Source organism: Phaethon aethereus (assembly GCF_964289735.1).
Source record: "Phaethon aethereus genome assembly, chromosome: 4".
Lineage (NCBI taxonomy): Eukaryota > Metazoa > Chordata > Aves > Phaethontiformes > Phaethontidae > Phaethon > Phaethon aethereus.
Genome location: NC_138578.1, coordinates 83565798 through 83578434, shown reverse-complemented (window position 1 = coordinate 83578434; position 12637 = coordinate 83565798). Strand labels below are relative to the sequence as shown.

The 12637-nt window shown below is 55.9% G+C and overlaps 1 protein-coding gene across 1 annotated transcript; it reads left to right on the top strand.

Moving 5' to 3' along the window:
• Positions 1-3773: 3773 nt before the first annotated feature.
• On the top strand, positions 3774-10669 carry SMYD5 (SMYD family member 5; the record flags this gene model as incomplete). The annotated part of the gene is made up of 13 exons (XM_081999388.1): positions 3774-3962; positions 4159-4267; positions 4974-5113; positions 5340-5461; positions 6185-6254; positions 6676-6780; positions 7214-7276; positions 7499-7569; positions 7869-7975; positions 8555-8611; positions 9469-9563; positions 9846-9916; positions 10531-10669. Exons 1-13 carry the CDS (start codon positions 3837-3839, stop codon positions 10667-10669), a joined length of 1275 nt encoding a protein of 424 aa, XP_081855514.1. The 5' UTR covers positions 3774-3836.
• Between the last annotated feature and the right edge of the window lie 1968 nt (positions 10670-12637).

Sequence of the window (12637 nt, the reverse complement as noted above, 5' to 3'; positions counted from 1 at the left end):
ACAGCTGAGATGCAGCTGCCACGGTTGTTTTATGAGTTGTGTCTGCTTGATGGAGATACTCGGGATGCAGGCATGTCTGTGCTTGTTTGGTCCAAGTGAGACATTATGCTCTCGATCTGAGAGTTGGAGCTACAGGACTAAACTGCAGCTGGCTGGGAGGAACCCCCCAAATATTGTTTGCCTGCTGTTTCGTAGCCATGTGCAGTAATTCTTGGGGCTTCATCACCAGGCGAGTTGTCCTTGATGGTGCCATAGCTGTGGCAAGGCATGTGATCTCCTTTCCTCTTGAAGCACCAGGACACACAAACGGTTTCCAGCAGAGGGGCTGGGTGACAATCAGATGGTGTCTCTGATGGCTGTGAGCATAACGGCCTTTGGACACGGGGTCACTTGTGTTGCATGTAGCTGTGTGCTCCTAGGACAGAGAGGACAATCAAGCCTGATTGTTTTTCCTGGTTAATTCGATCCCCATGTTTGATGCTTGGATCACCAAAAAAAAAAAAACCAGAAAAGGCAAACTGGAAAGCCCTTTGCTCACACCTGCAGACTGTAGCATTACTCTTGCGGTAGGATGAACAGGGTCCGATCCTGCCCCTGGAACACAAGTGCCTCCTCTTGTCCTGTGCCTTGGTGTATTTGTGCCTTTGTTTTGGCTTCCCAAACCCGGAGGGCGGAAGCTGGCGGGGTCTCTCTGCCTTCTGGCATTGCCTTACTTTGCCAAGGTGTGCATGTGCTGCTGCAGCAGGGAATGAGGCTGGCTGAGGTGCGGGGATCGGGGCTGTTATAAAAAGGCAGCTTTCCAACACCTCTGGTGCTTCAGACGACCCCCTGCCCCTCGTCCAGATGTGCTGATTCTGGCCCAGACGGCAGTTGCTCCGTTCTCTCCTCATTATACATCCAGGTGCCATGGGAAACAGCACCTGGAGTGTTGGGCGAGCACATCTGTAACCACCCGATGGAGTTAGCGGCTGTATTTCTGGTGGGTGGGAGGGTTTTGAGGGGTCGGGACTAAGTACTCGATCCTCCCCGTCTGGGTGTTAGCAGCCAAGTGCTCTTAGGCCAGGCTGTCAGCGCTCAGGCTGTCACCTCGCCATCCGAGGTCTGCCCAGGGTACCTGGCACCACGTCCCGTCAGCTCAGGATAATTTATTGCATCTCTTTCTGACCCAGAACACTGTATATCACTTTACTCTTATATTGTTATTTATAGAAATAACTTTTTTTTTCCTCATTAAGTGTTACTTATTTATTTGCTTTGCTCCTTAATAAAAATCTAGTGCATTTTAAAAAGAGATGGGACTGGCTGGGGCGGGCAGGGTTGGGCAGCTCCTTGGTTTCTGAGCAGGCAGTGCTTGCACCACAGTTGCCGGGGATGGGTTACTGATCCTTTTTGCTGTGTTTCTGAGGAAATGGAGTAAAAAAAGAAACACATCTTCTCCTCCTAATCAGACCCCTGTTGTCAAAAAGTAATGGTTGCTTTCTAACAGCAGAAGTCACGAAAGGGTGATTTCTTCTCGCACATTTTCATTCATGACATGCCAATGCAAATATGAAAGCAGGGTTTTTTTTCCCCACATGTGTGTGTGCTGGTAAACCTGTGCACTGGCCTCAAGCTTGAACATTCGGAATGGAGCGAGAACAGCTTTTAAACAGATCAGCTGAAAACCAGGAAGTGTCAAAAAAACAGAAGGAAAACACATTTTCAACTACTCTCTTTTTAATTTTAAATTTAAATTGTTAAAAAAAACCCCACCACCACAATATATTTTCCTCATAGTATGGTTTGGGTTGGAAGGGACCTTTAAAGGCCATCCAGTCCCAAAGCCTGTGCCATAAGCAGGGACATCTTTAACTCGAGCAGGGTGCTCAGAGCCCCATCCAGCCTGACCTGGGATGTTTCCAGGGATGGGGCATCCACCACCTCTCTGGGCAACCTGGGCCAGGGGTTCACCACCCTCACTGGGAAACATTTCTTCCTTCTATCTAGTCTAGATCTGCCCTCTTTTAGTTTAAAACCATCACCCCTTGTCCTGTCGCTACAGGCCCTGCTAAACAGTCCGTCCCCATCTCTCTCCTCAGCCCCTCTCAGCCCTGGCAGCTGCAGGAAGGTCTCCCCGGAGCCTTCTCTGCTCCAGGCTGAGCCCCCCCAGCTCTCCCAGCCTGTCCTCCCAGCAGAGCTGTTGCCGAAGTTTGAGTTTGAGGGGTTTTTTTCTTAATAAGCTTGTTTTGCACAAAATAAAAGCTAAAAAAAAAAAGGGTTTTTGGGAAATGGATTGATGACCACGTATCGTGGGTGAAAATAGGTAACATGAGATTTTTTATCTCCGGGCTAGTTCCTGCAGATGGAACTACATTTATAGTATGAAACATAATGTCTGGTGAACACGGGGTGCTCAGGTTCGGGCTGATGCTCCTGGAGAACAAGGACCTCCGTACGCAGCCAAACCTTCTGTGCAGCCCCTGCTACGCCGGGCTGACGCTTCAGCAAACTGAAGTCCAGGAGAAGGTTGCCCTTGCGCTCTGCAAACACCAAAGGAGAAGCAATCCCAGCCCAGCTTTGTAAATTCTTCAAAATTAACGTCGTGGGGACCAGGGCTCGTTCAGAGACACGAAGGACGCTTTGAAAGTGTTGCTGGCTGGGCCATGACTCAAGCTGACGCTGTGCGTGAAATGCTTCGCCACTTAGCACTGAAACCTTAGAAAAACAGGACAGGCGATGCTGTTATTACGATAATGGCTTGTCTTCCTACTCTTAGTATGAAGCTGTAATGGAAATAGGAGTCGTAAGGTAACATTGCTCCAGCCGTGTCTCAGTCCTTGTAGACCCGTTGGGCATTGCGTGGTGGAGCAGTGCCCTGCACAGCCTGCTGCTGGCTTCACCGGGGCCAGACCCCAAAATACAGATGGGGGAGGCACCCCGGGCAGCCCACGGGGGCTTATCTGTCCCTTGTCACCATTGGAGTGGCCAGAGAGATGTCCCCGCTCTGCGGCCGTGCTCCTCCATGGCCCAGGGGCGGCAGGATCCATCCCGGCCACGCAGCGCTGCCACCCAGCGTCGTGTCCCTGCCACGAGCCGATAGTGACATCTAGTGACTCCAAAACACCCCAAAACGCCCCGAATACGAACTCGCCCCGCATTCCCAAACCCGCTGCAGCCGCCTGGTTGATGAAGAGCGGGAGTGCGTCTGAACAGGGTGCTGGCGGTGCCGACGCGTATTAGTAAATTACCGATTTACCAAAATTTAGTAAAATTAAATTAGCAAAAATTAGTAAACCCACTCTTACTGAGCGAGAAGCAGCGAGGGCGCAGGAGCCACGTTAACGTGTTTTGAAGGTTTTCTTTGGGTAAAAGTCAGGCCAGTTTTGGGTACACAGGGGCAGCTGGAGACCGTCCCCTCACCGTGTGAGTGGGGACCTTGCGTTACCGCCTGACAGGAATATAAAACCTATTCCCCCCACCCCGCCCGGGTGTACGGTTTAATAATAACAATAACAATAACAATAATAATAATAATAATAATAAATAGAGGACAGGTAGCAGAACTCATGTCTGTTTTTTGTCTGGCTGTGGAAGCGCCCAGCCCCGTTTCGGGGCTTTTTGGCGGTTTTTGGAAGGTGGCGGTGGGCTGAAGGGAGGGCTAAGATGGCGGCCAGCCCCCGCCCGGCCCGGCGCTGAGGGAGGCGATGGCGGGCGCGGATCCCGGAGCGGGGGTCGGCAGCCATCTTCGTGCGGGGCGGCGAGTGAGAGGGGCGGAGGAGAAGGAGAAGGAGGAAGAGGAACAGGAACAGGCGCTGCCCGCCCCCGGCGGGTCAGAGCGGGGAAGTCACCGCCCGAAGATGGCCGCCGCGGCGGGGGACGTGTGCGGCGCTGTGGCGGGGGTCCGCGCCGGGGCCGGGGCCGGGGCCGGGGCCGGGGCCGGGGCCGCGGCCGCTGCAGAGGCGCGGTTCATCAGCAGCGCCAAGGTGAGCCCGACAGTTCCGGCCGGACTCCCCTGCTGCGGGGGTCCTTCCCTTCCCTCACGCTGCGGCAGAGCCAATTTTGGGTGGGAAAGGGGAGTAAAAGCCCCTCAGGCTGGGCGGGGAGGGAGGGAGACCCTCAGCCCACGGGTGGGTTTTGGCTTTGGGTGCGTCCCTTTGACCCACGCCTTTCCTTTGGCAGGGGAAAGGCTTGTTCGCCACCAAGAACATCCACAAAGGGGAAACCGTCTTCGTGGAGAGGCCAGTGGTGTCATCCCAGTTCCTCTGGAACGCCCTGTACAACTACCGAGGTGAGTGGCCGGCGATGGCGGCACGTCCCTGTCACCAGCCCCGGCGAGGTGACCGCGGCGTCCCGAAGGAGCTGCCTGTTTTTCAAGGAAAGGGTTTGGGTTTGTCTTAGCACTGCCAGGAAGGTGGCCCCTGCTCTCATTTCTGCCTCTGCCCTAAACGAACTGTGGACAAGTTGAAAACGCTGAGGTCTTTTGAGTGATGGAGACTTCCATCAGCCCTGAAGGAAAGGACCCTGTGCCACCATCAGGCACCATCTGTGTGGGAACCCCAGTTTTTTAGTGGGTCCTAATCCCAATCATGCCACCCCGCAGAGTGCAGCCCACAAAGGTGCCAGCGTTCTGTGGAAGTGCCAGAACAAAAAATGAGGGTTGTAAAAGCAGGATTTTAAACTTTTTTGTCCTACCTAGACCCTGCTCTCTGCTGAGCTCCGTCATGGGTCAGCGACACAGGGAACCTTGCCATCATACAGCCCTTAAGCATGTGCCAGTGTTAACAGGGCAGCAGATGAGGGCTGAGGGGTTTAAATTGCAGCAGAAATGGTCTTCCCTATGGAGGGAGTGGTAAGAGACTGGTTCCTCCAGCTTGGAGATGGTCTTCTCTGATGGTGTTGGTACCTGTTGCACTGCTTTGCCCTGGGCACTGGCCCCTTTCCTTTTCAAAGGCTGTGGTCTCACCATGGCATCCGTCTGTCTTGTTTCCCTGCAGCCTGTGATCACTGCCTGCGGGCTTTGGAGACGGCAGAGGAAAACGCCCAGCGGCTGCTGGGGAAGAGCTCCTTGGTGCTGCCTCACCCAGAGCAGTGCAGCATCCGGAAAGACCTGCACCAGCAGTGTCCCCGGTGCCAGGTATGGGGCTGCCGGGAGGAACTGTGGCCTTGTTGGGGTCGCTGACTCCTTTACAGCATCTAGCCAGGCACTTGTGCTGCCCCGAGATGGGTGTCTGTCTTTCCCTTCTGTGTCGCGATGGCTAAAGAGCTGGGGCTCAGATGGTCAGGGAGGGGGCACAGCTGGGCCTACGACCCCGTTTTCCTGCTGCTGTAGTCAATGCCAGGCGCTGTGCCCCTTGCTCTAGGTGATGTACTGCAGCGCTGAATGCAGGCAGGCCGCTTTGGAGCAGTACCACCAGGTCCTCTGCCTTGGCCCGTCCCGTGATGACCCCACACACCCCCTCAACAAGCTGCAGGAAGCATGGAGGTAGGGGACTGACCTGCCTGTTGCTCCATGGGCAGAGGAAGTGGCTCTCCTGGGCTGGGTGATGCTGCCTGGGACCAGGGCTGAGGACCATCCTTGCTTTGCGTCATCCCTGCATGGGGTGGCTGGAGGGTGGTGATGGCCATGGGACGCTGCCCAGCTCTACCTGCTTGTTGGGCAGCAGGTGAATTTGTGTTGGCAGCGCAAGGGTTTAGACGCACGGCTGAGCAGTTCTTATTTTTCTCCCAATAAAGAGCTACAAAGCACTGAGCAGTGCATCCCTCACTCCTTCAATTTTATAGTGCTCCTGCAGATCTCCAGCCTCTGGGAGATCCTCCTCGTAGCACACCTGTGGGTACATAAATTGCTGTCCCTGCTTGCAAATGACAAAACGAGCACAGCGGGGAGAAGCGACATCCCTGATCCAAAACTTGTCACAAACCCCAGCTCTCGCTGCAGGCCTGGGCTTTGTATGGGACCCAGACTCTAGTTTAGCAGGATGGTAGGGGATTATTTGTATGCTCAAAGCAGGCAGTTGGGTGCAAGCTTTTCCTCGCCCTGAGCGGTGCTGGATCCTCGTGCAGTGATGCTGCACTGGCCGCTCTGTTGTAATGGATGAGTGCAGGCCTGGTCATATGGGTGGCAGCTACCTCTGCCTCCCTCCAGCTTTTTATTTCCACACCAGCACTGATCTACTCATCTCTTTTCTTCATTCTTATCCCCCAGGAACATGCATTATCCACCAGAGACTTCCAGCATCATGCTGATGGCCCGGATGGTTGCCACCATCAAACAGGTACGTCTGCAGTTTGGAGCCACAGCTGCCGGTGTGTGGTTTCCTCATCCCGTTGTGGCTGTTATTCCTATGGACTGATCTCTTCTCCAGTAACTGGCAAGGTTCTGCTTGGATAGATTTCAACGCTGTTTAGTGGTCCCTGGTCATGGAGACAGCAGGTTCCTATGACCTGAGCCAAGCAGGTCTTTTTTTCCATACCGAAATAGTCAAGAACTGAACCTTTCCTTTGGCTTTGTTTCTTTGGCCTGGCTTTCTCAGTGTTTGTTCTGACAATAAATTACCACCATGCAACTGCTTCTGGTGGTTCTTGCTAGCAGGCTGGATACCTCTGGGCTCAGTGGGGCTTGTCCTGTCCTCTCTTTCTCCTGGCTGGGGAGGAAAGCGGTGTTGGTGCAATGCCTTTGCTTGATTCCTTTCTCAGGCTAAAGACAAGGAGTGGTGGATCAAGGCCTTCTCCCAGTTCTGCAGTAAGACGGCGAACGAAGAAGAGGAGATTGCGCACAAGCTGCTGGGGGACAAATTTAAGGTAAGAGCCTGATAGTGTTGAATCCCTGAGCCTGCCCTCTCCCTGCCTGTGTCTGCGAGTCCATGGGTGCAGAGGCCTGTTACAGCTGGGATGGGAGACACTGGAAATCCTAGTCCTGACCTGGCAGAGAGGGAACAGGATGCTTAGAGGGCTTTTGGCTTGTGGTGCTCCAGTGGGACATGCTGCTCATTCCCGTGGTAGAGATGCTTCTGCTGTGGGGTAGGACAGGGTGATACTTAGCTACTCAGTAGGAAGCTTTTGCTACTGAAATGAGTGGCTTTTGCTGCTCTGAGGGTGGCAGCCTCCAGCCTTGCAGGGAGGGACGAGGAGCCTGACTCCTGAGCCTTCTAGCCCATGCTGGGCTTGGCCATCAGCCTGGGTCTGACTCCCAGTGGCGTCTCTCCACCCTGACGGTGTTGCCATGTCCTGCCAGGGCCAGCTGGAGCTGCTGCGGTTGCTCTTCACCGAAGCCCTTTACGACGAACATCTCAGCAGGGTGAGTTGAGCCACCTCCTGACTAGGCCAGGAGTGTGGCGGGACCCTCTGCTTGGCACCAGCCCCCCTGAATCATGTCTGCCTCGAAGGCCAGGGCTTCCCCTGCGACTCTGCCCATTCCTTGCTTCCCCCAAAGCTCCCTGTGGGATGTGAGGGGCTTGCAGAGTGGGGTGCCGTCGCAGGCTGGCCTGGGCTCAGCTGCTTTCTCATCTCCCTGCTGCAGTGGTTCACTCCAGACGGCTTTCGATCCCTCTTTGCCCTCGTTGGGACCAATGGCCAAGGCATAGGAACAAGGTAATAGGGCTTTCTGGGTGCTCCTTGCAGGGCAGCAGAGATATGGCATGGAGGGGATGTACAGTCTGTAAATCCTTGATGGCCTGGGTAATCGCTGGGTTCAGACGTAAGAGAGGGGGATGGAGAGGCAAACTTAAAAGCAGTCCCTCATCTTGGCTGTGTCCAACCCTTTCGCATCCCTCTGCCAGACTTTGGCTACGCAGAGCCACTGAGCTTAGCACTTGGATCCCCCCTGCGAGGTCCCACCATGTGCCGGCAGCACGGCAGGGCTGTAACAGTGTCCCTCTGCTTCCCGACAGCTCTCTGAGCCAGTGGGTGCACGCTTGCGATGCGCTGGATCTCCCCATGCTGCAGCGGGAGGAGCTGGATGCCTTCATCGACCAACTCTACAAGGACATCGAGAAGGGTGAGGCTCTGAAGTGCCCATGGGCAGAGTCAGGCAGTGGTGTTTGCAGGACCTGATGGAGTTCCTGCTGCTGGAGACTCTTCCCGGGATTTGGGGACTAGGAGGGGTTCCTGCTGGGGACTGGGAGATCCCACTTCCCCTGGTCCACACGAGCCATGCCTGCTGCCTTTGGCTTGCTATGTGGGTAGGGCAAGTCCAAGTTTGTGGGCAGCATGACCTGTGGCAGGTTGGGGTGGCTGGAGGGCTGATCTGGAGGGATCCTGTGCAGAGAAGTTCCATCTCCGTTAAACGTTCAAAGACCTGTTTATCGCTTTTTTGACTGATGCAGCTGCGTGAGTACAGGGAAAGGCCAGGGAGCACACGCTTGAACTGGGGGTGCAAATCTTCATGTACTCCATCCCCTCCCAGTGGGGAGGGAAGGGTGTTTTGGAAACCACCCTCCCAACACCCAGCCCCCAAAGCAGTGCTGGCTGGGTGCATTCAGCGTTGATGGGTATCCCTTCGTTCTCGCGCTGAGCTATGCCTGTGGAAGAGCCAGAACGGCCCATACAAAGCTCTAACCCCCTCTCTGTGCTGCAGAGTCAGGAGAGTTCCTCAACTGCGAGGGATCGGGTCTCTACGTGCTCCAGAGCTGCTGTAAGTAACACAAGGACTGGGAAGAAAACCAATAGTGAGGAGGGGGATGTCCTGGGCTAGACTGGCTCACCTCTTCCTGAAGGCTTCTGGAGAAAGGGGTTTATGCTTCCCATCCATGGGTGGGATGGAACGGACGGGTGCTGCCCTGGAGCCTGGCTGCTCTCGATGTCTCCTGGCATCTCACCTAGCTATAAATTGGTCAGTCCTGGTGTGGATGGACTTGGATACGATACAGGCTCTGGGAGCCACGAACTCAGTTAGCAAAGAGACCATCTCCAACCTTGTCTGAACAAACCATTAAGGGAAGGAGCCTTTTGTGTCCAGGCTGCGGGGACGTAGGAGGGGATGTCCCAGCACCTAGAGCTGTCGTCTTTAACTCTGAAGCGTTAATGGCAGAGTGGGAACGAGCAGGGCCTGGGGACTGGCTGCTGGGAGAGCTGGGAAGCTGGGGAGAAGTACAGCCCTGTGCATCCTTCCTTCAGCATCTGGAGGCAGGGGAGGGTGCTGTGCATCCCTCGAGTTGATCCAGGACAGCTTGCTCTCTGAGTGTTTTTTGTGAGTCTGATGGAGAGCCCTGGCCCTGCACCCTATTCTGCTGGACTTTGTAGTCCCCAGTGTGAGTGGAGAGTGAGTGTCATGATGGTGTCCCTGAGGCAGATGGGGTGGCTGCAGCATTGTGCTGCCTTACCCTTAGCTAAGGCCATGGCCCTGCCAGCTGGAGGCACCAGCTCCCACATGCCCGGGCCATGCAGAAGGGCAGGCACGAGCCCCACGGGCTGTGTGGCGTCTCCAACCCTGCCTCTGCCTTCCCCTTCCTCTGGAGATGCCCTCGCAGCTGCATCCTGTCTTCCCCATAGGTAACCACAGCTGCATCCCCAATGCCGAGACATCCTTCCCAGAAAACAACTTCCTGCTGCATCTGACTGCTCTGGAGGACATTGAAGCAGGAGAGGTGAGACAGCGGGGCCCGGAGGAACGTGAGGTGGTATCGCACCTTGCAGGAGGGCTTCTTGCTGCCAGGGTGCAGCCTGTGTCCCCTACATCCCCCATAGACCCCAGCCTTGTACCTCCTGCCTTGTGCATTGTCCTGGCAGAGGAATTCATGCCCTGTCCCCACGGAGCGGGGGGCTAGACCCCATGTTTCTGCCTGTCTCTCGGAGGGACTGGTACAATCCTTGCTGCTCTGGGTTCGTGGGAAGCAGCTCCCAGCCTGGTTTTGTCTCTCTGCTCACAGGAAATCTGCATCAGTTATTTAGACTGCTGTCAGAGGGAGCGGAGCAGACACAGCCGCAACAAGATACTCAGGTAGGGTCTGCTTGTGGAGGAACCTGGGGGGACGTGGAACCCCTTTGCACCCCCAGGCAGTCAGCTTGGGCTGCATCCCCGCCTCGGGGCCCTGTGGGTGGCTGCTCATGGGCTGGTGTGCATGCTGACATGCTCGTGGCGGGGTGTGCATGTAGCATGTGGTGCTTTTGGGCTTTGTGCATTTTGCTCTATAGGGGGGAACTATACAGGCCGTGGGGTACTCATCTCTGGGTGAGGCTGGAGCTCTCTGCTCTCCCTTCATGTGAGTTTTGACCGAGGATTTGGACCCCCTCTCTTGCTCCGCTCTGCAGTTGGCTCCTGCAAACGCTTGCTGTCCTCACCATCCCTTCCCATTCCTTCAAGGGCAGGGGTTCCTGCTGATGGTCACTGTCCCCATGTCCCATCACCCCTGCAGGGCTGAGCAATCCCCCTCTCCACTCAGACTATCTACCCCACCTGAGCCCAGCGTGACCGAACCCGCATGCTCCTCTGGGTTTAATGTATTTAGCCCCTTCCTGGCTGCTCTGTGCCTGACCCCCTGCCCAGCAGCAGTGTTGGGGTTGTGCCTGTCTCAATGGCATTGCTTTTTCTCCTTCTTCATTCCTTTCTTCCAGGGAGAACTACTTGTTTACCTGCTCGTGTCCCAAGTGCCTAGCGCAAGCCAACGATGCTGACGTGACGTCGGACGAAGAGGAGGAAGGCGAAGGGGAGACGGATGATGCTGAGCTGGAGGATGAGATGACTGACGTTTGATCCTCGCGCCGGGCGAGGGGAGAGGGAAGGGCCGGGGAGTTCCTCCGAGAGGCAGCGGCTTTAATACTAGAAACAGGGTTGTGTTGTGGGGTCGGGTGGGAGGCCACGTGCCGGTGGCGGGTGCGGAGGTCTGGCAGAGCGGGGCAGAGGGAGAGCCGGAGGCAGGCCCTGCTCCTGCCTGTCCTTCTTGTGCGCTGTGTGTGTGTGTGTGCGTGTCAGACCGTCCCCACCCTCCCTGTGAGGACAGGCTGTGAGCCGCTGGCCCCCTGCCGCGTCCCGATTCCTGGAGGGGCTGGCTGGTGCTTGCAGGGGAGGCTGGAGGAGCACAGTGCCCAGCCAGCCCCTGGGGACATCATGACGGTCACCTTGTGGCCGCCTATGAGGCTGCTCTGCTGTGTCCATGCCGGCCGTGGATGCGGAGGAGCATGTCCTTTCCTACCCTGCAGGGACGAGGGGAACGTGTGTGCGTGCGTGTGTACTTGTGTTTGTGCACGAGGGGTACTATTTAACGTCTATATTAGCACTATCTACACACTAAGGAGCTGGGGTCCTTGTATCTACTCCCATTCCATGCCTCGGCTCGGTGAGCAGCAAGGGGCAAAACGATTTTGCAGGTGGGACAGAGACACCTTACGGGTGGCTCAGATGCACAAGTCCAGCAGGAAGAGTGGGGCCGACCCTGGCAGGCACCTGCCCCCCACTTCGACCCCATCCTTTACACATGCAAAGCCCCATGCAGCGATTGCTGGGCTGTTTGGGGAGGAGGAATGGTCAGGCTGCTGCTAGCCCAGAGCTGACATGGGCTATGGTGTTGCATAAGCAAAGTCACTGCCCAAAACCCAAAGACGTTTTGGGTTTTGCAGAGAGCGAGCCGACCCGCTGGGCCGTCCGGCTGCGGGCTGCTTCAGGAGGAGGATATGCCCAAGCTGGAGCCACTGCGGCCAGGAACGCAGTATGGTGCTCTGTGCTTCCTCACACCGGGCTTAACAGATCCACCCCATGGAGCTGTCAGCAGTGGCTGAGCGTCGTCATCCATCCCATGCTGCCAACGACCAGCGAGGCCACGCTGCTGTGTGCGTGGTCTCCCTGTCTGCAGACCACGTGGCTGGAGGGAGAAGACGGCTCCAAGCAACAGACAGGCAGCAGGTTGGGGATGTGCCCTGAGTATTTTCCTCCGTTCTTGGATTTTGGGGAGCCGTTTCCCTGCTGCTTCCTTCAGGCCTGTGGCAGCTGGATCGCAGAACCGAGGCGACGCTGTAGACGGGCACCTCTGACACGACCATCACTGCCAGCCCTGCACCTCGCTGCTTGTCCCCAGCCGTCTCAGGGTCACATCCCCTTCAGTGTTCATAATAAACCGAGACTGGTGAGGAATGGGGCTGTGTTTTTTGTGAACTGGAGGGTGGAGGGTTACAATCCAGGGGCTGGTTGTCACATGGAGGTCTGGGGATGAGGGAACAGACACCCACCGAGGTCTGGGCTCTGGGTCTGCAACCAGCCCACCCTTGGGGACAGATGCCAGAGGCGATGCTGTCCCCTGAGGCTGCTTCTGCCTCAGTGTAGGGCTGAATCGTGCTGCGCAGGGGTCTGACGTGAGCCCTGCCCCAGCTGCAGGAGGCACCCTGGGAAGTTTACTAGGAAAAACATCATTAAGGGATGAGATTTGTCTCTTCATCCCCTGGCTGATGGCAAAAAAGAGAAACTCCCCTTTCTCTAAAACTTGTTTAGACTTCATTAGCTCAGACAAAAATATACAGATGTTGGGCGAGCCCTGCTAGTACAGACCAAGCCTGTATCTCACTCTCCCTCCCATTCCCTGCCAAACTTTATCCACGTAATACTGCATCCCTCAACCAGCAGCACAAATGACTGGTGGCATCTTATACATCGTTAAGATGCTGCTCGGGGAAGTGCTGGCTTGCTCTGGGCCATCACCTCGCCCCCCAGAAAGTCACTACAAAGGGCACT